General features: G+C 41.2%; 1 protein-coding gene across 8 annotated transcripts in view; it reads right to left on the reverse strand.

The window, feature by feature from the left end:
• The window catches only part of GPHN (gephyrin), a gene marked incomplete at both ends in the record, with an annotated part of 263,234 nt that extends 261,132 nt beyond the window's left edge, over nt 1–2,102 (reverse strand). For all 8 annotated transcript variants that reach the window (XM_079537527.1, XM_079537524.1, XM_079537525.1 and 5 more), the window contains one exon: nt 2,039–2,102. In XM_079537527.1, coding sequence (XP_079393653.1) covers nt 2,039–2,102 — 64 coding nt within the window. The remainder of the gene's footprint in view (nt 1–2,038) is intronic.
• Between the last annotated feature and the right edge of the window lie 18,331 nt (nt 2,103–20,433).

Genomic DNA, 20,433 nt, shown 5'->3' on the forward strand with positions numbered 1-20,433 from the left:
TGTTTTATATCCTTGTTTAAAAAACAAACATAGACTCCAAATCAATTCAAAGCAGTTCAAATTTCATCCAAATACAACTGTGAGGTGCAATAACGGTACTTGCTAAAGTAAGCATTCCATGTCTGATAGGAACATCAATGATTATGATGATAAATCCACATCACATATATTAACTAACCAAACATATGGCTGTGATCCTAACCAGAAAAGCTAAATCATGTTAACTATCTAATTCTAATCACTGTACTTTTCTAAGCAATTAAATTAAAAAAATAGTGTTTGTACTGAGTCTACCTATTCTTACACTTACTCTTTTATTCCTCAGACAAGAAGCAATTATCAGTTCATTTTTAGGAGAAAAAAGTCAAAAATGGACTCCACAGTTTGCTGTCTTTCCACAACTGGAAACAGCAAAAACTAGGTGGTCCATGCCCCCAAAGTACAAATGTTTTCTTTCTGAAAGGAAATTCCAGAGAGGAAAACAAGTCTGAACAAATATATGACATTCATTAACACATTTATATAAAGTTTGGTTTCATGTCTATAAACATACACTGGTTAGCAAAAAGAGTCTATAAAAAAGTGCTATAAACCAAAGTGTCCCCATTATAACAGGAAAATAATTTGCAAAATTTTTCAACATGCAATTCAAAGCAATGGCATTAGGGGGAAAAGGGCTAAAAATGTTCTGTTGTCTTCTGATTTCCCTTTGAAAACAAGACAAAACAAAATCAGATCACACACTCTTCTCAACAGAATTTTACATTATGGCACACAGGTACAAGAGTTTAACAGCGTTCAAACTGGATTTGTAGTACAAATGGTAGGGTATTCTGGGAACGTTTACAGGTAAAAATTGTTAAAAGTCACCAATCAACACAGAATAATAACTCAAGGCAAGTAACATGAAGCTGTACAAGTACGCAAAGAGCGTTTTGCTGGCAGACACCTCATGCTCGCTTTAACTTCGATAATATCGGGTAACAGCACGCCTGCCCTCGCTTTCAGCACAGGAGCTGCGGACTCCCCTCGCATCCCACCACGGGCCGCCTTCAGCACCGTGCTGCGGACAGCGCCCGCTGCTCGCCATCTCGCGGCCGGGCTCCAGGCGGGCCCGTTTCGGCACGCGACGGACGCACAACTTCCAGAGCAACTCCCCGCTCCTTCTCCAGGGACCGCGGCCCCTTCCTCCCAGCAGCTACAGACTGCTACGCGTGCTCGCACCGCCGCTGTCGGCCCAGGCTCTCCATCCAAGCTCCAAGCCCCACGCGCGAAAGGCTCGCTCGCACCTCTTCTTTCCCTTCCCCACGACCGCCGCTCGCATACTCGCACGGCCAGGGGCTGCTCCCGGCCCCGCCGCTCCGCCACCGCCCGCCGCTCTCCGCGGCGCGCCAGGATAACCGCAACCCCGTGGAGGCCGAGGAGCCCCGCAGCCTGCGACACGCGCACCGCCTCGAAACCGCTCTTCGCAGCGCCTAGGTCGTGAGGGGACCAGCCACGAGCCGGCGGCGGCGCCCCGCCGGCCCTCCTCCCCCTCCCGCGTCCGCCCCAGGCCGCCAGGAAGGGCCATCCGGAGGCGTGGGGCGAGCCGCGCTTCCAGGCCCCCCGGGGCAGGCTGCCGGGCCGCCTTCGCCCCGCCGCCGCCAGGCCCGGCTCCCGCCCGCCCGTTCCTTTCGCCGTCCACAGGCCGCCCTCCCCAACGTCTTCGCCCTCCCGGCCCCGCCGCAGCCGCCGGAGGGGGAGAGCCCCGGGCCCCGCGACGGGCGCCCACCCCCGCGCCGCCTCCCCTCCAAGCGGGGTGCCCCGGGCCGACCCACAGCTGCGGCGCCAACGCCGCCCGCTCTCGTACACCCGGAGCCGCCCCCGCTCCCTGCTCCCCGCTCCCCGCTCCGGGCCCGGCCCGAGGCCTCAGCTCCCTGCGCGGTGGCGGCGCCGCAGGAGGCGGCCGGGGGGGGGGGAGCCCCCGGGACCCCGACGGCGCGGACCGACCCGCGGCAGCCCCCCGACCCGCGACGCGGGCCCCATCGGCGGCCGTTACCTGTGAGCACCCCGACGCGGATCTGGTGATCGTGGTTCGTTAGAATCATCCCCTCCGACGCCATGTTGCCCGGCGCAGCCACCGCACTGACAGCAGCGGGAGGGGGGGGGGAGGAGGGGCGCGAGCTCGAGAGCGGCGCGAGCGCAAAGGGGGAGGGGCGGGGGCGAGCGGGGCGGGGCCAAGGCGAGAAGGGGCGGGGCGAGCGCCGGCCGCGCGGAGCCGTTACGAGCACGAGAGGCGGCGGCTGAAGAGCGCAAGAATAGCGTGCCACGGGCGGCGCTAATCGAGTGCCGAAAGCGCCCGGCCCGGCCCGGCGCCGTTGGCCGCCGCGGCCGGAGGGAAGACGCCGGGCCGGGCATGGGGGTGCTGGGCACGCGGCTGACCCCTCGGTCCCGGCCGGCAGTGCCGGGTCCCCTCGGCAGGCGGCGCCACTCGGCGCTCGGAACGTCGGGGCTGGTGCCGGTGCCGGTGCCAGCCGTGCGCGGGTAGCCCCTGGGTGGGCTCCAAACTTGTGCGCGCCGAGAGCGGCTCTTCCGCCCTCTGCACCTCCCGGGCCGGCCCCCGGTTTGCTATAACGCCGTGTCAGTCGGCACAGTCGCCGATACTAGGTGCACTGTTTTCTCCGCATTTGAACTCGCAGCCGAGTCGCTCTAGAGCCGCAGAACCCGAAGTCACTTTTGTCTTCTCATTACACAGGTTTAACAGTTTGATTATTGAGCTCTCCGATACTGAGAAAGGATAACAGGGTTTGCCTTTGCTCTAGGAGAAATACAGCAGAGCAGAAAGTTCCGACGCAACTTTGTATGGCCCTGGTCACTGCGAGGCGGCTCAGCGCTCTCCCATGGCCCCTCTCATCTCTCCCCGCAGTTCTTCCTCTCTGCTCCAAGAACTTCCATCACACCCCCTGTGGATAAAGTCATGCTGTGCTTTCAGCGTGCTTGGTTTCTGCAAGCACCCCTTCGCTTTGCACAGATACGTAGTCAGATGTCTTCCACAGTTAACAATAATGCTATACAGCTGATTACCCACAATCAAAGTTCAAACCCTCTGACTCCAGCTGAGTTTTATATTTTCGTATGTTGTTGGTGTGATTTCAGTACTACCTTTCTAGTAGCAGACTAGTATCCTCCTTTTGGTTCTGTACTAATGAGCTATTATGAGCAATTACTGACAGCATTTGTAATTTACACAGCTGTTAACAAATGTTTTCAGAAATTTCCTCTTTAGCATATCATTTTCTTGGGTGGAATTCTAGTGGAGAAATGAAGGCCTGAAGAAATACCCTGTGTCTCAGGGAAAGCCATGCTAGTAGCACTTTCACGGGATGGTGCATCGGCATATGATACCACTATTTTCATATTGGCACAGCAATTGCAGTGTGCAGCCACAGAGACTGAGAATTCAGGCTCCTGAGATCTCTGGTTATGCAATGGTATAATACAACATATGTGGGTGGGTGTAAGCCTGAACCCAAAACAGCATGGTTTCTGAAGATACTGCATCGCTGGTGCTTGTACTTCTGTTCCCTCGTGGGTTTGGTCGCTATGTGTTGAATATTCCACTGTAGACAAAGCAAAAAGATTTTTTTCTCTAATATATCTGAAATTATCTGAAGTACAAGCAGGAAGCGTGACACTTCATAGCTTCCCGCAGAGGATTTCACACCCAACGCTAAAGGCAGTAGTGCTTACTCAGACAGCTCAGTTTCCCTTTGTAACTGATTGATGTGCTGCTCTTGTGGAGTAAGGAGGGGCAGAATTAAGATTTCACTGGCAACATTAGTGTTAGCACTTCCTGTGGGATTTGTGTGGGATTTCTTTGTATGGAAACATAGTAGAGGATTGTGTTAGTGTGATGAAATAGTGTAAGCTTACAACATTTTAAAAGACTAAGCCAAGAAGAGGCAGAAATCAATACAAGGGGATTTTAATGTTGGGATATGAAAGTAAATTAGACTTAATATAAAGGCAGATCCATAGTAGCTCAAGAGAAGATTGTAAAAGGGTGGTTTTCTGCCATCAAGTTTTCATCAGAATGGCAAACAAGTTTGTGTGAGAAAGTCTTTTTGTTACAGGCAGACATTCTGGGAAATGTTTCTGGCAGTCCGTACCAGAGTTCATGTTGACTGTCTAGAGAAAAGCAACTTTTTGTCATCAGTCAATATGCAGCTGGGAGTCGTATTTTGCCCTGGTCATGCTAGCATAAATTATAGCTCAGTTTGCTAACCTCTCAGGAAATGTTTTACACTGCTGTGTCTGTCAGTTGTTAATTATCAATATCTGTCCATTAATAAAGGATTGCCCTTTAATCAAGCTATCTATTTCAGCCATGTTTGTTCCATGTCTACTAGCTGACACAGTAGGCTTTCTTATCTACCATAAATACTAGCTGTGGCATATTTCAGTGACTCATTTGGGTGAAACAATTTGGATGTACAAGACAAACTTTAGTTATGTTTAGAATCTTGATGGAGAAAAAACAGACCAATGTGATTAAAGGAAGATGCCATTTTGTTCTTTTGATCACAGTGTGAGAAAGGATGTTTTACCAACTCACTGATAGTTATCAGAACAGGACAGTCAATAGTTAGAGTAGCTGTTAATATTTCTATAATTTTATTGTCAGACCAAGTGGTTCTATGGTTTCAGGTTTTGTTGTGTTTGGTTTGGGGTTGATATTGTTTTCATGGTGGCTCCATAAATTTATTTTCTTAACTCTTATTATTTTTATTTAGATTTTACTAGTTGTATCAGCAGTGGGACACAGCTATTTGATTGTATGGCATTGGTATAGATCCAGCTGAAGTCATGAAGTATTGGCTTAATGAATCATTATTGGAATTCAGAACAATTTATTTCTATGCCACTGGTGCAAATCCAAGTAAGGTCAAGAGACTAGCTGGCTCAGTGGTTCAGTAATAGGAAACAGACTTCCACCTCCAACTTACTGATGCCATTCCATAAAGTGTCAGGAAAATAAGACTTAAATAACAAAGCTTTTTCATTGTGGCCATTGGTTTAAAGTCAGTCTGTTATACATGATTGCTTTCCAATCTGTTTTTAACAGTATGTATTGATCTATAAATTATTTTAAAGAGTAGAATAAGCATGTATTCTTCATAGCTGCTGCTACAGAACAATATTCATCACTGTAAAAAAAAGAAGGCACAAGAGACAATCTCTCCAAACAACTCTTCCTTTAGGAAAGCATCTGGGAAAAACAATGGAACACACCACATTTTAGTTATAAGACCAGCAAATTATGTAAGTGTCCTCATGGACCATGCCGCCTTGTCCATGTGCCATCCTTGCCACACCATCCTTGCCAGAAGCCTCGTGAGGAATTTATGGGTTTACACCTCCAGTCAGGAGCCGGAACCCAGCTTCAGAAACTGTCCTAACCATTAATGAGAGGGAAAGTGTGTGGTTTGCTTAGAGTAAAACCTCATTATTCCTTGCATTGTACCCAATTTGCAAAGTCAGATTTTTCTTTTAAGAAAAGACTTCCCACATCTACCTGAAAGATTACAGAATGAGAGAAGCTCTTAACTTCTCCACTTGGTAACAAACTACATCACAACATATCTCATTCCCAATTTCAATATATGCACTGACAGGCATGTAGAAAACTCCTAAAGAAGCGTGGCCTGAACAGATATCCTTGCATACAGCCTCTTTTCTTCACTGTTTCCTCCTACTCAGATACCTGCCGTAGTGTAACTTTTGAAATGGCACCATATGTTAAGGAGACAACCTCATGTATATTCTCAGAAACAACATCATCGAGCAGTGTGAAGCTTATTGAGCGTATATGGTATGATTTTGATGGCTCTGTGGTAGTGACAACTGTATAAATCCATGTGATGATGCACTCCCCAGTCTCCTCCTCTGGCCTCATCATTATGCCCAAAACTGTCCTGCTAACTACTCTGACTATGAGCCAATCATCTTAGCCCATAAATAGAGTCCCCTGAGCTCTAATTCTCATGACTGCGTGTGACTTCCCCAGTTCCTTCTAAATATTGAGAAGCTTGAGTGAGTGTAGTCACAGGGTGGATTATCTGGAATAATTATTGTAAATAATTTATTATGATACCCCTCTCTTAGAAGAAGAAAAGTATTGAAGAAACCTCTAGGGTGGAATGCAGTGAATATTCTAGAAGTCTGTTCCATGTAGTTCCCTATGCAACCTAAGACCTGCAACTCTTCGACTGCTGACAGCACTGGGGGAACTTGGTATGCTGACTCTGAGATATAGCACAGAGGGTGGACCAAGGTGTAAAACTCCCAGCCAGACTCTATGATAAGATCATGGGCATGGGAACTTGTTATTATGGAACTGATAAACTGCATAGTAATCATCCTGAGTTAGCAACTTTTCAATTTTCTGTTGCACCAATCATAACAAAGATAGGTATGATTAGAAACACTCAAACTTCACCTGAAAGTAAGATAAAAGAGAGAAGGAATTTTGAGGAAGATACCTTTGCAGACAAATGAGGACAAAGCTGATTTCTGGGACTAGTCAATGGGCTGAGCCTCTCCTTCTCTCTGCAGGGATGCCTGTTGGGTAAGATTCAGATCCTTAAACCAAGTTACACCAAGTGCCTCCCCCAGCAAACTTAGAAATCTCTATAGACTTATTCCATAGTTTAACATGTTTTTGGACAGCTGTATTATTCACATTATTGGTATTTACACTTTCTCTGTAGGCAGTGTATTTATCACTGGCAATTCAGAAGAATCTGTAATCTGTTGCTGCAATACAGAATGTTACTCTATAAGCAAGTTGTGAAAGTTCTTCTTGTTGCGGGCAATGGTCTTACAAGTCCTTTAAAACATGATAGAACCCGTAGCACCAAAGTAGGTATTAAGTCTTTAACACAGCACTCTCCAACCTAGTTCCCTTGCAGTCATTTTTTTTTCCTCTCATACTCTGGTCAAACTATAAAAGCAACTACTTCCCCAGCATCTTGCCTAGGAGTAATGGTGTAATAAAACCATATCTTCTAGTTATTCAGTACACAAAGCTGATCCAGACTGTATTGTTTAAGATTTCAGATGTTGTCATTTTGCCACTCAGTTGAAAAACATTTGTTTCTCCATGAGTCTGTGGATATTAATGTTGCATAGATCTCTGTCCAGGGCATAGGTGTTTGTGTTACATTAGGCAGAAACATTTGTTTCTATACAGACTTCAACAGCCAGAATTTAAGAAGTGTCCAGCAGGGAGGTCCCAAACTAAAATACACTCTCAGCTCAACACTAAGGGTTTGAACCTGTCATTTGGAAGCAGTGAAGGTCCTGAAGATCCTGTAAAAAGGATCCTGTAGCTTTTGTTTTTGTCCATCATTCACTGAGCTGGTTCTCTGTATCACCCTGAAAACATACGTGATATTTCACATAGTTCTTTTCCTCTGCCAAAGTAGGACTTTCTTGAAGAACAGTACATTAAACAAGGGCTTCCACTTCCAAAAATTTGGAAATTGTACCTGCCAAAGGTAATTTTTCATTACTTTTGCAGGGATAATGAGAAGCTTGACACTTCTGAGTACCAATTCTTCTGGGTCACTGCAGTCCTTACTGACAACCATCCAGCAAACAACCTAAGAGGAAAACTGAGGTCTTTGAGAGAGGTACGCACTACATGCAGCATGACTACAAATGCCCTTCAGTGGATTAACTACTAGTCTGAGTGCCTAACAAAAATAAATGAATCTTAGTATGACTCCACATGAGTGGCGTTGACACATTCAATTGTCTGTGCTTCATTTGCTACAAAACAGTAGCTATTTTAGAAAAGCTGTTGATGAGTTTAGCATACACAAAGAGTAGACAGATTTTAAAGACACCATACTGGAACATTCTATTTTTGAAATTTCACTTTGACAAAACTGCCTCATTAAGTACCTCGGTATGTAAAGCTGGAGAATGTTTTCAACCTCATGTAAACTAAATTCAGAATTCTGATGAGCTGAATCAGTTCGTTTCCACACATTATTTTCCTTTATCTATATTTCCTCATTTCAGTGTGAGAGATGAAATAAAAACATGTGAAATTTTGGTCTCCATTAATAAGCAAGACAACTCTAAACTGTAAGAAATAAGGAAAGAAGAAGAAAGGGAATGCAAGAATTTAAATCCACATTTAAATTATAATCTTTCAGAATGAAGTAGCCACAAATGATCATTACACACCAAGGCCAAAATTGAACAAATGACCGCTTGCTCTTATCCTGTTGATTGCTCAGATGTTATGGAAGTATTAAATATACTAAAACAAGTCCTCTAAGGAAGAAGAGGACACTGTGTAGGAAAGGGCAGATACAACCTCCTGCCAGCAAACCTGTAATCAAATTATTCAACACTTTTTGAAGAATAGTGTGAACTCTGTGAACTCTGAATTACGTGATAATTGGTTTCAAAGTATTCCTTAGCCTTCAGACATATGCAGCTATGCCAACAAATTAAATTCAGGTAAAAAGTGAGTAGCAGTACCTTCTCAACTATTATTTTGTATGATCCATAGACTATAAAACTAAGAATGTGTACTAAGGCTCATGCTTAATCAATGATAGCGTAAGAAGGTTTAGCATCTGTTCCTTTTCTGTAAGCTTGGTTGGTTTTCCATATCTCAAAATATCTCAAAAATAAAATTATTACCTTATTTACTAATTCTTCTTATATATCTTTGTTCAGTAAATGAGGCTTGCCAATGTGTGCATTTTCTACATGTGCACAGAAGACTACCTAATGGCCCAAATGACATGGCACATTTATGCACCATTAGTGTAGTTGTATTAAATACAGAAAGATTTTAATACATATCACCTCAGTATTATTAGGGGGTTGTAATTTATTTATTTATTTTTGGACAAGGCTGCATATTTTGTGTAGTAGCTTTTGTCTTGCTCCAGAATACTTTGTTATCTGATTTCCAACTCAAACATTTCTTTAACTTTTGATGTTGTCAGACTGATATAAAATATCTACCTCTTCCACAGTTAATCAAACTTCAAGTAGCAGTTGAAAAGAAAAAAAAGAAAAAAACATTTTTAAGTTCAAACCTTTCTTTACATCTTCTCATTTCCTGACATTTGTCAGTCCCGCACTGGCTTTACTTCCATCTGTCCTTCTGCACTGCCTATTTAAAATACTAGTCTAATTGCCATAATATCCAAGCATACCACAATCAACATATTCATCTGCAAGGTAAGCTGCTATTACTTTTGTTTATAGAGAAGGCTAACAGAGCTATTCAGGTTGCATTACAGCCAACTTGCTGATGGATGCTGTGGGATCATGGTTTCTTGATTAAGGACCTATTGCAGTCTCCTGGGATTCCTCATGAAGCAGCACATGGGCATACTCTTGGGTCTCATCTCAACAGAAACATGAAACTGGACAGAGCGTTCAGCTGGGACCTGGAAATTTGAAACTGCTGCAGATCTCCTGTCAAATATTGGCCTGAAATCTAACTTTAAATCTACACCTCTCAGAATGTTAGGCAGCAGGCTGTCAGCCAGTCAGGATGGGTTAAGGCTTTTTAGTCATTCTTGTTTACAGTTTACTTTGAGTTAATAATTTTTCTTAAGCAAACATTGATAAAGAAATGTAAGACCCAAGTTCTCATGCTGATTCTAATCAATATTTAACCTAAAACTAGAACAGAGACTGAAAGTGAACTGTTTCTGTGTCCATGACCTTGCTTCTAAGTTAGACAGTCATACTCATGACTTAAATTTGTGGTTTTTTTCTCCCTTTCTCCTCTATTAGTTGGAGTAGGTTACCTTGGTGGTCTTTTCCAACCTTTATGATTCTATGGCTCTATGATTTCCCCTCCCCCCACCCCCTAAATGAATCCTTTTCCTTTTTTACTCTGTTTGTCAGTACTGAACTTTACAATCTAAACCATGTAAATAAATCTACTCACGTTAAATCTTATTGGCATTAATAAAGACAATTACTTAAATGAAGCCAGGCATTCTCACAGAATCAATCCCATGTGGAAAAAAAAAAAAAGAAAGAAAGAAAAATAGAAAAGGAAAAACTAAAAAAAAAAAAAAAAAAAAAAAGAATTTTTTGTTTGTTTTGCTTTCTAGCCAAAAAGAGATGGTTTTAAAATTTTAATGGGCAAATGCAAAAGTTTCTGGGTAAAATAAGAAATACTAGAAGATATTTTGTATTGAACAAAGCATTTGGTTCAATCCAAAATGAAATATCTCTCTTTGATTTTCATGTAGATCTTAGTTGATTGACTTTTATTAAGTCATACTGGCAACTTCCAAAGAGAAAAAAAACATATGCTGAAAAGAGAAATGAAAATTTTGTTTGAAAATATGAGTGTTTCAGATTCTAGTGCTGATGTACTTGAGAGAAAGACTATCAAATTGCAAGTGCTGCTCCTGCTGAGATGCATTACTGCAGCCAAAGGGGGAAGTTTTGCTCCTCATCTTTCCTGCTCCACTCTCCTCCTTTCTGTATTTCTTTCCACACCTGATCCTTGTTCCTTTCTGGTGCAATGCCCGTCAGACTCCTACATCAGTTAATGTATTTCACTGCTACAGCAGGAATCTCTGAAGGATTTTAATACAATCTGGCAGGAAAATAACTCACAGATGGGTCTAAGGAGTGCCAGAGACAGCACAGTAATCAGCGTGAATGGAATGCAGGGGTCAGTGGAAATTTGGACAGGTGCAACAAGATCTGACTCTTTTGTCTGTTTTGTTGGCTTGCCACACTCCAGGGACTGCCATCCCAGAGAAGAACTGTTTGTAAAAAAGATGGTGTTTCTGACTACACCAGAGGCTTTTATGATCAATTCTTGTTCCTTTGAGACAGTTGTATTAGAAAAAATGGATATCTTACAATTTCTTCCAATCCTGCTCCCTTATTTAACTGTAATGTTTCTAAATTCTCATCTGCTTTTCTGTTACTTTAAGTACTTATCGAACTTGAAAGGTAGGAATCACTTGAAATCACACTTTCCAGCAAGTAAGTTACTCTAGAGTTATTTCATCTAGAAACAGAAGAGACGAGATGTTGGCTTTGTTTACTGATGTATCACTATTTACCTGTATATTTTGAAACACTTAGAAATTAGTTAACCTCTGTTTCCCATCTCTTAACGATTAGGAAATTGAGTCAAAAATACAAGTGCCCAGGAGTCTCAAGCCCAGCCCAGCCACTGGCTAGGTTAGCTCACTCTAGCATGCTGCTTATGAAAGCGGAGGCATTATTTTATTTTGTAGAAATGCCAGTTGTTTTCAGTATAACCTTTCTTCCTTTCACTTTCCCCCAAGATTAAGTGTACATGACAGATACTAATTGTACTGGTATCTCTAGCGCGCTCAAGACCTATGGTAATTAGTACAGCAGCTGAATCTGTATAGAATAAGATCCTCAGAACTTTAAACACTAATCATGTGAAAAACATGTAAAAAAGATGTGTAAAAATGTTGAAACCCTTAACATTGCTAAAGAGCAAGGCGTAGATCTGAAAACAGCTGCAGCAAACTCCTCACAAGATATTAAAGTAAACACAGAGCAAGAAGTCCTGATCTTGCTTTCTGAATTTAGTCGATGTCACCCATGACCTTAACAGGGAGCTTTGTCTAGGTGCGAAATGCAGCATTTGGTTTTATTTACCAGCCTCCAAGGATAAATCCATTCTGGCCAGATAAACAAAACAAGACAGTAATAGTATACGATAGTCTTGTACACTAAACCATCAAAACTACTTGGTGTTTCACTTTAATTACAGAGCTTTTGATATAGATTAGAAATTTGTCTGCTTTCAAAGAATCCTCTCTCCTACACTGTGTTTTTGAATTGCTTGCTCAAGAAATTCCTGAGCAACCATTCATCCACAAAGCACTTTGCCACTGTGTATAGGCACTGCTAACACTTTAAGAGAGAGCTATAGCTGCTAAAGCTGATGACAAACACTGTCTTTTCAATTACTGTAAATTGTGCCCTTATTATTAAGGTAGTTTGTATTCAGGATGACTTTCCAAATTAAATTTCCTTCTGAATATACTCATCAAGAATATACTTCCAGGAAGGAAAGACTTTGCTACATGCATCTCTTATCATCATCTCCAATAGCTCTCTCAAATAGGTATGTATTTCTTCCACTGTCTCCTTTCCCCTGGTGACAAATCAGTTTCCTAAGTCATATGATGGGAAAAGGTCATCTTAGACCACATGATAAAGCAAGGGTTCAGCCTAAAAGCTGCAGCTGGGATTGATTCTGCAAGTGCTGTTCCTGTAAGCCTGTTCCTGTGAGTCCACATGGAACACGCCCAGGCTGTAAAACAAGTCATCCAGCAACACCTCACATGTTCACAGCCTAAAAAAGACTGTTGTGCTGCATGTACAAGAGATATAGGCCTAGCAGCTGGAAAGTGTGGGAGAGGGCTCAGCTGTGTGAATCGTGCATTGGCCTGAGGACATTGCATGTATGTGCAAACATGGTGTCTGATGGCTTTCAGACATGAACTTGGGAACCCAGTTTTCCAGAGATTCAGTGTTCCAGCCCAGTGACACCCAGCACATCAGAAAAAAAAGATTCTTAAAAGACAGAACAAAAATAACCCAGAAGCAAATTAGCGATGCGGACAGTAATCTGGGTAGTGTGCAAAATATGTTATCTAATGGATTGCACTTACCCAGACTTCTACAGAATTTACTCCAGAACAGACTGTTCTCTGGTAGCATATGCCATCAGTGAAAAGGAGGTGATTTCTGAAAGACCAGATGTGATAATTAAGTTATTTAAGAGTCTTCCATATTTATTTTTTATATCTACTAGCTAACCAGGTAAATCGCTGCCTTGCTAAAAGGGAAGCAATTTGCAGAGGAAGTGTATTGAGGACTTAGGACTTAAAAAGTCAAAGTTGATAAAATTTTGTGGAAGAACTGTCTCAGTAATTTTTTTACTGAGAAAGCCAGCTATGGAGAATTGGAGTAATTGTGCAATTTGGCTTTTGAAGTAATGAGAGTGCATCCGAATTTGTACAAGAGCCATTATACTGTAGAATGAGTTCTTACTCGAGGTGAAGTTGGGTGAATGCTTTCCCAGGGGCTTCCAAAAAAACACTACTTGAATATTTTTTAAAGTAGCTTTTCTGAAGAATAGCACTGTCCAGATAACTACAGTGTATGAATTAAGTTGAAACTCTTCTTAATAACTAACTCAAGGACTCCAAATCCAGTGATGCAGCTAAATACTTTAACTTCTGTTGCTGTTTTACATGTCCCTGAAATAGACTTTTAAGTGTTCCACCTCAGCTTGTGCTTCAAGGAATGCCACACTCTTGGTTTTTTTCCACCTACAGTCTTACTGTTAGACTTTTTAATTATTGACTTTGTTTTTAAGCTATTTTGTTCGGTATCCTAGGTTCCTTCCAGGCAGCTGATCAAAACTCTCACACCCTGGAAAGGGAATGTCATGCAATTCTTTGTTTGCTGAAACACAATCACAGTGCATACTCTTTGTGAAAGAGCTGGCTGTTCCCAATCAATCTCTGCTGGCCTTTCATAACAACAAAGATTGAACTCTACTTATTGTTACACTTGATTGTAAACCTTTTCAATCTTTTCTTCTTGTGACTCAATTTATAAACCCAGGTTCACTACAGGAAAAGGTAACCCTTGCTTTCAATGGGGCTTTCACACTCACATCCCAGGCAAGATGGGCATCTTCTGAGATGCTTACATTCCAAAGGAAAATATTGAGCTGTCAGCTGCCTTGAGCCAAGGGATCTTTCGGTCAAAGGCCATGGAAGCACATAGAAAATCAGTTTGTCTTTCTCTGCACTCAGAAATATTCCTTTCTATATCTACCAATATAAAGGAGTGCACCCTCCTAGAATGTGTGAGTGTGCACTAACAGGTAAGTGTTAATTGCAATTTAGCTTATTTGCACTAAAGTAGTTAAACGCATTGATGAGAGCCCCTTCTTACCAGAGGATAGAAAGTGGATCTGTTTAACAATTTTGATTTAAATGTAGCGTGGCATAGACTCTTTTCTAACAAGTATTGAAGATCACAACTACACGTGTGGTATCCCTGAATACAGTTATGCATTCCCAAAGTCAAATGATCTGAAACAAACACCTTGCCTATGTAGAATTATTTGTCATGCCTTCCCTTACAATACTTGTAACCAGCTGTACTCTATCATTTTCTTAGGGTGTGTCATTTTCTATTTAGAATAGATGACATTAAGATATTATTAAGCAGACTTTTGTTCCATGTTTAAAATATGCAATATTGCAGCACAAATATGCTTTTATCAAACTCATAACTTGTACAAATGTATTTCTGTTATTCATTTGCTTTTTCTAGGACACTGGGTACACTGCTTTGCCTCAATAAAACATGCTAATCAATTTCACACAAGTAAACAACAAATTGATATTGGTAATACTATTTCTCTTGTATCTTCTGTTAATTAATGTTAACTATAGTTAACTAGATTTTTTCTTATTCAAACACAATTTTTTTAATGTATTAGAATACTTGTATTTTATGAAAGCAAACATTTTTTTTATTCTTTAACAGCAGAAAGTTCAGCCATGCATTGCAGCTTTGGTCCTTCTTTTTCAAAACCTGTGGCTCTATAATCTGCCTCTTCGAGATAGCTCCTGATAACAGCATTAACACTGTTCACATCCTGACACTTGACAATCTGGTGGATAAGAGTGCTAAAGAAAACAGCTGCCTCACTTTATTTCCACCTTGGATATGATCCTTGTTCTTTCCTAAAGGAGCTCTGCAGGGAGTCTATTTGGCACTTTCAGCCTTACTTCCAAACCATTGCAGATTTCAAATTGTCATCACAACGAATTTCCTTCGATTCCCATTGACATAACTCTGTTTTTTATGTTTACAGCTTCTGAGACAAGATCTTTAGGCCTAGAATTGCATACCACAGACAAGCCTGTCAAGTTTGACAACTACTTAGAAAGCATTTTTCCAGCCAGCTGACCTTTCTAAGTTTGCCATAGCTGGCAAATAGACTTGTTCTGGGAGCATGGTATCCTTTTACTTTCAGTGCTGTTCTTAGACTGCACTCGGATTTCAGGTATCATTAACTTTAAGGTGACATTAACTTGAGTAGTAATGCAGATGTTTTTCTCCCAACAAAAATAGTCTTACTATTTTTGATATGACAGCAGTTGCACGAAATACAGAATATAATGTTGAAGGCTCAGGTCTCATTTTCATTTGAAGCAGTGTCTCTGTGAATATGTAAACTTTTCTGAAGATGTGTGCACACGTGTGTATTCCACTATTAGGGATTTTTAAAATTTATTTAAATTCTTCTTATTCTACAAATAATGATCTCAAGGAATAAGGAGTCATGATCAATACTTCCACTAACAGTTACAAATTTCTAAGCAGGCTGATCACCTTAAGACATAAATGATTTTAAGATACACTACCTTTGAAATGTATGGGGGCTCCTCTGAAAGTAATGCCTCCTATTTTATGGAGTTCGTCCACAACATTAGAAGTGGATGTCGGTGGTATGGCAGTAGAGGTTGAACCTTCCCACCACTATTCCATAACATTTTGTTGCTGTGTGACGGGTGGCAACAGAGGGGCAGTCTGACAACATGGTGTCTAGCATGGAAGTGCGTATGAAGTGAAGGGGTGTCACTGAATTTTGTCATGCAGAATAAATGACATCCATTGACACCCATGGACACTTGCTGAACATTTATAGAGACCAAACTGCATCTGAGCACAATTAAGTGGTGCGTGGTGCATTTTAGCAGAGGTGACAGTGGATCAACTCTACTGGTGCAAATTTTTACAAGCACAACATGCAGGCTTGTTTATCACTGATGAAAATGCATAGCTAATGGTGGCTGTAGTGTTCTGTAGCTGAGAATTTGCTCTATCAAACAGTGTTATTGTGCTTTGTTGTAGTTTATATGGAAATAAATGTGAAGCATTACTTTCAGAGCAACTTACATATAAATGTGTTTTTGGCTTTGCAGCCCACAGTATCAGTTGACATATTTTGAAACTGTGAGTTGCTGAAAATCTTGTAATATTTTAGAGGGGGAAACATTCTGATCTTCTGTTGTCTGTCACTGTTTAAGCTTTTTACAGAACGCTGTCCGATTTAGTTAAACAGATATTACCTAACTACATGTAGCACAGACTTTTCCACAATTCTTTATCAATATTTTTTAATTTCTTTGTAGGTTGGTCAACTAGACAGTTCTCGGGGTGCTAACTGGAAATCTTTCTGTAGATACATTGGAATTTTATTCTTTTCACTACTCAGTAAATACAGTTGTCTTACAGCTTCGAGTACAGTGGTTACATGCAGCCAGGCAGTACATATTTGTGTGTGGTTCCACCACACTTTTCTTAAATGTGTCCTGAGTGTGATTGTTTCTTGTACTTAGTTTTGGAAGATACTGTTTACCACCCATTTTCAATGTATGCATTTCAGGAGAATACCTTCAAATGTCTGGAACTGCTTTCCTGTCTCATACGGTCAGGCTGCAGTGTAACTTTGGAAGCTGCTAAGTATATAAAAATATCTGTTTAGTAGGTGAGACATCTGAAGAATTTTCAGCTTAGTTTAGTAGGAGGTCACTGAATTGCGATGATTGCTCTTTTGCTTATTATTTTTGTTTCTGTTACTATCATTATGCTAGAAATAAGGGTAATAAGTCTTGGCAAAAATAGTCTTGGCAGACTAACCTAAGAAGAAAATCCTGGTATTTCTTCACTGTATCATCAGTTTCACAGTAAGATGCCTCTAGAGAGGCTCACGTAAGAGATCCTTTAAACTATGTTCTGCATACTGTTAAAAAGTGCAATTCATACTAGAATTCAAGTACAGTTTTATAAGCTGTTGCTTCGCCTGTCAGTGCAGGTTCTGGTGAGTAAATGCTGCATGGTGTCATGATTTTGAGACACTTACATTTTGGAGATATTGATAGCTTTTTGTCATTGACTTGTATTAAACTCATACATCAGTATTTTTAGTTGTGGGATGGATTTTTGTAAGGCGAGGTTGAAATTCACAACAGTTTGAATGTAGTTTTGAAACTTTCCCTGTTTTTTTTCTTTTTCAAAGAAGCTCCAGTATGAGTAGGGTGCTGTTGCAGTGTGGAACAGAGCACATTGCTGTAGGGTGTGCAGCAGCACTGCAGCCACACTGCCAGATCATACCAGGCACTCACTCGTAGTCAAGAGTATTTCAGATAACATTTTCTTTTTCATGTCTAATAAATTTCACTTGGTTCCAATTGAGCGTGTGGCCAAAGTGGATGATTTGGCTCTTTCACCTCTCACAGCTGTGTTTCCCCTTCCCCTCACTTGCACTAGCTCTAGCAACTGAATATCCTCAGGATGTGTCCAAGTCACTGAACTGCCCTAACAGAGTAACAATAGTTTTCTTGCGGCAGTTCAATATGCTGCAGTTTCAATTAGATTATCTAATTCATGGCTGCAGTCATTGGAAAAGAACTCTTCAAGACAGGGGAAGAAGAACAGGCTTCTCCCCTTTATTGCCAGCATAATGAGAACCTTCACTGCTAATTGAAGCATGTAACAGTGAGGTTATTCTGAACTTGGTCCTGTGAGTGAATTATTGCTGTAATGTGAAACTGCACCATTACTGTATCCTCCCAGGCATTCCGTCCTGTGACCCTTTTTAAAAAAAAACCCTTTGTCTCCTAAGTGCCCTCTTGTGGACCCTCTAATTTACTTTCATTATGACTTTCAAACTCTATCTCCCCTCTGACTGCACAGACCCTATAAAGGGAGTACCTTTGCAAGTGCCTAGCCTCTCCCTTAATTCAAACTCTGAAATGAGGTTCCTTACACCTTTGAACAGAGCAGTCACCATCTGCCTCGCTGTACCAGTAAGGCTCACCTCAATGAAAAAGAAACTGGTACTCTGCTCTCCTCACTCTTAGAACCATCCAAAGATTGAGGATGGATGGGATCTTTGAAGATCTGCTGGTCCAAATTCCCAGCTCTGAGCAAAGCCAGCTGGGACAGGTTGATCAGGGATGTATCTGGTCAGGTTTTGAAGGATAAAGACACTGCAGATTTTCAGGGCAGTCTGTGCCAGTCACCCTGAAAGTAAAATATTTACAAGCAGGATGGTGATAGTCTGGAGGCAGATGTACTTCTATAAATACCCGCAAGTTACATGTGTACATGAAAAGCAAACAGTAGCAATTAGTTGTTCTTTGTCTCAAACCTTAGCCGTTTCTCACAAAATTATTCACTAAGTGCATTTTTTAATATATTATACATAAGTTCAGGAGGCTTTTAGGCAGCAATATTTTCAGCCTAATAAACAATTCAATAGAACTTTGAAAATAGATATAAATATGCTTAGTCTCAGAGGGAAAATGTGTCTGATATGCGTATGCTGCGTAGGATAAGGAACACTTTCATGAATAACCCAACTGATCCCAACAGCGGCAGCTGACCTGGATGCGTATGTTGCAGATAGACTTGTCTTGGGTCAAGTGTACATTAATGGTCAGGATTAAGATGTTGGTTTTGAGGAGGAGAAATCTAAGAGATGCAGTAAAACTGGTGCTCAAAGAGGCTACCAGCATACTTTAAAGTAATGCTGAAAGCAAAAGAAACTTTGTTTCTTAATGCTGCACTTAGCATTTTCACAAGATTGTTAGCTGGCAGATCTTTCATTACTGCCTTTTCTTTCCTGCTCTGCATTACATATCTGTACACGGCAGTTCATGACTTTAGTGATAGTCATGAAACCTACCCGAGTCACAATTCTGATAAATCTCAAACAAAGGGGATCTACCATGTGCCAGTTGAGATGCCAAATCCATCCTCTCAAATCAACAGAAGAAGTTCCACATCATAGTTAATTCTTTTTTATGCGAAGTCTCATAGGGTTGTGTGAATTTCAGGTACAAAGACGTCCGCTATCTCTAAGCGGCAGATACTGCTGATAAAAGAATTGAGTGAAAATGAGACAGACTTTTTCACTGAGCTTTTGAAATGTCTGTTAATTCCAAAACTAGGCTAGTTACATTCATTTCGTTTTACAGTTAAGGAAACTAAGAAGGGAAATGACTTATTCAAAGCCATGGAAATAAAGAATTTTGAAATTGGTTCAAAGATCTGAAAACTCTCCCATTCAATTTTCTTGCCCATAGACAATAGAAATATCCCATGTTTATATTAACATGCTTATTAAATATGCTCAACAGCCATAAAAAGAGAAAACGCTCCCAAATCAGAGCCTGAATTGAATGGATTTGGGTAATGCAGGCCAATGAAAGGATTGAATCTCTCACAAGGATGGTGGGTGCCTTGTCCCTCCAAGTTATTTAACACAGATTCATGGTTGATTTGAAAGATTTCAAATTGTTAATGAGGCTACAATGGGTGGAAACATGGAATCATGGCATAGGGGACCTACTTCTACAGCTAAAGTAGTAACACACAGGACATCGTTTTATAAGTTATCCCTTCTACTTCTTGTGCTCTGTTTCTCTTTAACACATAGAGTGTTACAGATACAAGCACTCATTTGACACAATAAAGTAAGAAGGCATACACAAGAATTTATCACTCATGGATTTTTTCATGGATTTTGATGGATTTTTCTTTGCTAAGAAAAATCCTTGTTAAACATTTTAGACAAAACCATATGGATGCTTTTTAGCAGTGATTAAACCATGCTTGTCAGCTAAGAAAAGCCTCTTTAAGTGATGCAGGCCATTGTGCCTGTAGTTTACTGACAGAAACATATTAGACTATCAATCTAGTGCTTTTTTTCTACTTTCAAAAAGGAATCTGTAACAAGTTTCTGGCACAGAGCACAGTTTGCTGTACAAAGCCTCCAGTGCTGCTGAGTTTAGCAGTACTGCGGTCAGAAAGTAGGGACATAGCAGAAATCACCATTTGCTTCTGAAATTCAATAGGAATTGAATAGGGACAAGAAGTGTGTTTCTCTACTGCACCACTGGTTTTCATGTTCATTCCCACCTCACTGTGCCGTATGTTCCTCCTAGCAGAAGAAAGAGAAGGATAGCAAGGATTGTCAGGGATCATCCTGCAAGGTGGGACTGGTGGTTTGAGCACTGGCAGGCTGAGGAGGAAATAAACTTCCTACCTGAGTGACAATTCTAGTCATTAAACTAAATATATGTGTGGAAATTCATTATTACCTTGAACGAAGATACAATGGGCCAATCCTCTGAATGCATGTGAAGCATATGGTGGGTATGCATTAGACTCCTTGGGAACAGAAGTGATGCTTTGCCTGGTTTCTGGACAGCATCATGCTTAGATAAGAAACAGATGAATAGTTATTGGAGCTGGAGCAGCTCTTGGCAGACCAAAAAGTAGAACTGTGGACACTGAAGG

This window comes from Tetrao urogallus (genome assembly GCF_951394365.1).
Source record: "Tetrao urogallus genome assembly, chromosome: 6".
Classification (NCBI taxonomy): domain Eukaryota; kingdom Metazoa; phylum Chordata; class Aves; order Galliformes; family Phasianidae; genus Tetrao; species Tetrao urogallus.